At 41.2% G+C, this 3,309-nt stretch overlaps 1 protein-coding gene across 1 annotated transcript in view; it reads left to right on the plus strand.

Moving 5' to 3' along the window:
• The window catches only part of adgb (androglobin), a 42,092-nt gene extending 39,913 nt beyond the window's left edge, over positions 1-2,179 (plus strand). The window contains exons 34-35 of the mRNA XM_035678880.1: positions 1,259-1,442; positions 1,617-2,179. Of these exons, the coding sequence (XP_035534773.1) occupies positions 1,259-1,442; positions 1,617-1,820 (388 nt within the window). The 3' untranslated portion in view covers positions 1,821-2,179. The remainder of the gene's footprint in view (positions 1-1,258; positions 1,443-1,616) is intronic.
• Positions 2,180-3,309: the final 1,130 nt, after the last annotated feature.

The raw sequence follows: 3,309 nt of genomic DNA on the forward strand, positions 1-3,309 counted from the left end.
AATTCTACACACTGGTCCTTCAAAGAATTTATTTCTGAGGTGTAAACTATACAAATCAATGCATATTTCTTTTACGTAGTATGTTGCAACCACAGGATGGAAATCTGTGAAAATATGACAAATTTGTGCACTTTTTCTAAATAGTATAAACTGTCAACTTTTGACTTTTGTCAGTGTCAGTGGTCTGAAGGGAAGTCTCCCATTACTCTCCCTCACACCATCTCTCCCTGTGTCCGTGCCTCTCCATGATAAATGAGATGATATTTGGGTCTGTTAATTAGAGAGCTATTTCAGGACCCCAATGAGCTCGTCGCTCCAATGAGATGTGCCCCCTCTCCCATCACCTCTCCATCCTCTCCTGCTGTGGGTGTGTGCATGTGTGCGTGTGTGCCCGAACGCGTGTCCGTGTCCAGCTGCTAATGACTGCTGACACTGTGACCTGCGATCCGAGCCGAGAGAGAGATCCTGAGGAGTAGTCTATTATGGGAGTCTGATTAGTCTGCAATACACCTCTTTTCTCACAAAGGTGCACCACAGGACACATCATCGATTCACACTCCTGCATACACACGCACACACACACTCATGCATGCCATCTTTACAGCATGTGCACACACGTTACACGCAGTGAAAGAGGTTGAACAGGGCAATGTTCATTAACCAAATTAACTCCATCATCACCTCATCTGGCCTCCCCTCTTCATTAAGGTCAGCTTATAGGAAACAGGCAGCCATATTTAGCATCTATAATTCCCTCTGCGTATGTGCCTCAGAAGGCTATTCCCACTCATTTCTCTTTTCTCACACACACGCACACACACAAATGTAATTTAAGTTATACAATAGACTCTTAACAGAGAAATACCCAAATACAACCAAAACCAAATGGACTATTCTGGATATACGACTTGGGATATGAGATAAGGCATGGGACTGTGTGTGTATCATTTCCTCTGCCTATCTCTGCATTCATCTGCCAAATTTCCATTTTTATTTTCTCGCCTGTGTCAACATTGTCAGTTGTTCCATCTCGCAAAATAGCCTGTAAAACTTGGAGGGATTTGATGGAACATATGCAGCTACACAACACTGTATTTTTTTCAAAAAAGTCTTTAGCATTCACTCTAAATAAATAAACTATTCAGCCTCAACTTTCTGTTTAGAGACAATATTGTAAAAGTTTTAAAGGTGTCAGCTCATGTGACAGTGAATTAAGGTACATGTACGCATTGTATCAAGTGTTTGTGTATGTATGTAGACGCCAAAAGGATTTTCCAGTGCTGATGGACTCACAGATAGAGGAGATCCAGCAGAGGGAGCGCTTAGAGAAGATCCAGACTTACCGATTGGTCCGAGACAATGTGCTGGAGCACCAGAAACAGCAGGAGCTCAACAGGAAGGAGCTAATGAGACGCCAGTTGGAGATGTATGAGAACATGCAGGTCAGTCAGGACAGAGAAAAAGAAATGTGTGTTGTCTAAAAGTGAAGATGTAGACAGTAATAATGATCAGTTCTGACTCACAAAGAGAGAGAGAAAGATCAGTCAGCCGCCTTTCTCTCTGGTTAGACATCATTGTGTAACTTCTTTCTCTTTGCCTCTCTGCTTTGTCTCCAGGCAGCCTTGTGGCAGCGCTGTAAGAAATTTCTTGATGCTTGTGAGGCATTTAGTAGCCGTCAGATGGCGTCCGTGAAAAAGGAACAAGAAGAGAAGCAAGCTCTGGAGGAGGCCCAGCAGGCATTTCTAGAAAAAACAACCCCCACCGCTTCTGCCACCCAGCAGCCCAAGAAACTTGCCAAGAGTGCTGGCAAGAAGAAATGATGGTCATTGGCACTAACTTCCAGTCTCAATTTCCTCAGCAGACACCTCTCGACAAGTCTGTTTGAGAACTGTAGAATCACAACATCCTAGCCTGTCCTTGATGATGTAATACCCGACCTAAAGATTGTTGCTGCACTTGATTCAGTGCTATTGTCTTATGCTTAATGACTCTTTAAAGTTTTAAAAGTTCATTTGTTAATGTTTTCTAGGTTTTTTTACCAGATGTTTATACTGTAGTCTGTGCCATATGATATCAAATTCTTTTAGCACACGTTTGTATCTTTCATGTATAACTGGTATAACCTGTATAACCTGTATTTATAACCTGTATGTATCAAATATAATACATTTTTAAATGACTGAATGTTTTTTATTGCCTGTGTGCAGACATGTGAAATCACTTCCTTTTTCATTGCACTGAGAATGTCAAGCCATCTCCCTTGCAATGTATGGCATTGACTTTTCAGTGCCCGGTATGCCTGATTATATTCTGCAAATCTTTTGTTTTCTTGAAGGTCACTGTATTGACTGTGTTCCCCAAGGCATGCTGGGTACAGCCAACCTCCCACAAGCTGAGTGGTACTGATTGATCGGTTAATTGATGTATTCTTTCTGATAGAAGCCCATAACAGTCCTATCCCACAAGACCAAGACAAAATGTAATATATGGAAAATGCAAGATATAATCCCCAAGGTTAAAGTGAATATATTCTAAAACAGATTGTTAGGTTTTTAATATGCATAAAACTGTTAATCAATCAAATCAAATGGATACTATATAGCAAAGTAAGTGCCATTTATCTTAGCTTAGTATTTGGAGTGCATCTGGTAGGTCTCCATCCCACAGAGAGTCAGCTGATCGGCTGAGGAATGAGAAGCTAAATTAGACATGAAAGGGAAGAGGGTGCCATCTAGTGGCTGTGGACATTAATAAATTTTCATTACCATGCCCGCACTATGCTGTTTTCGTGGTTGACAGTAATGAATAGTTCAATTTGGTGCTGCTGCATGAAGGAAATGATCATTATGCTGTGTGTGCATGTGTTAGAGTGTGTGGATGTGCGTGTGTGTACAAAGGTGGCAGGATGTGAATTATTTGTGCCTGCTTTTATGTGTGTGCATGTGCAAAGTCATCCTGCAGTAATCCGCTCCTGCTCTAAAGCTTTTGTACCCTGCTGCCGACGAATCGTTTATTAAAATTCTTTGTAGGAAATGCTTCCCTTTCATTATGATATTGGACCTAAATGGTGAATATACAACATCGGAATAAGATCTTAAGAGAATGCTGTGGACACAAGCAAACTTTAACAGGAATGTGTTTCTGTGTGTGAATGTCTAAATGTATCCACCTACAGTAGTGCTTCTGCTGCTCTACACACATACTTATTGCTTGAGTGTTTTTTCTGCTCATAAAAGTGTGCTGTTTCGTTATGTGTGTATTTCGCACTGCATTTTGTGTGTCTGTTCTGTCTGTCAGGCCTCATCTAGC

The sequence above is a fragment of the Morone saxatilis genome, unplaced genomic scaffold (genome assembly GCF_004916995.1).
Source record: "Morone saxatilis isolate NCDOM2014 unplaced genomic scaffold, NCSU_SB_2.0 Contig7, whole genome shotgun sequence".
Taxonomy (NCBI): Eukaryota; Metazoa; Chordata; class Actinopteri; family Moronidae; genus Morone; species Morone saxatilis.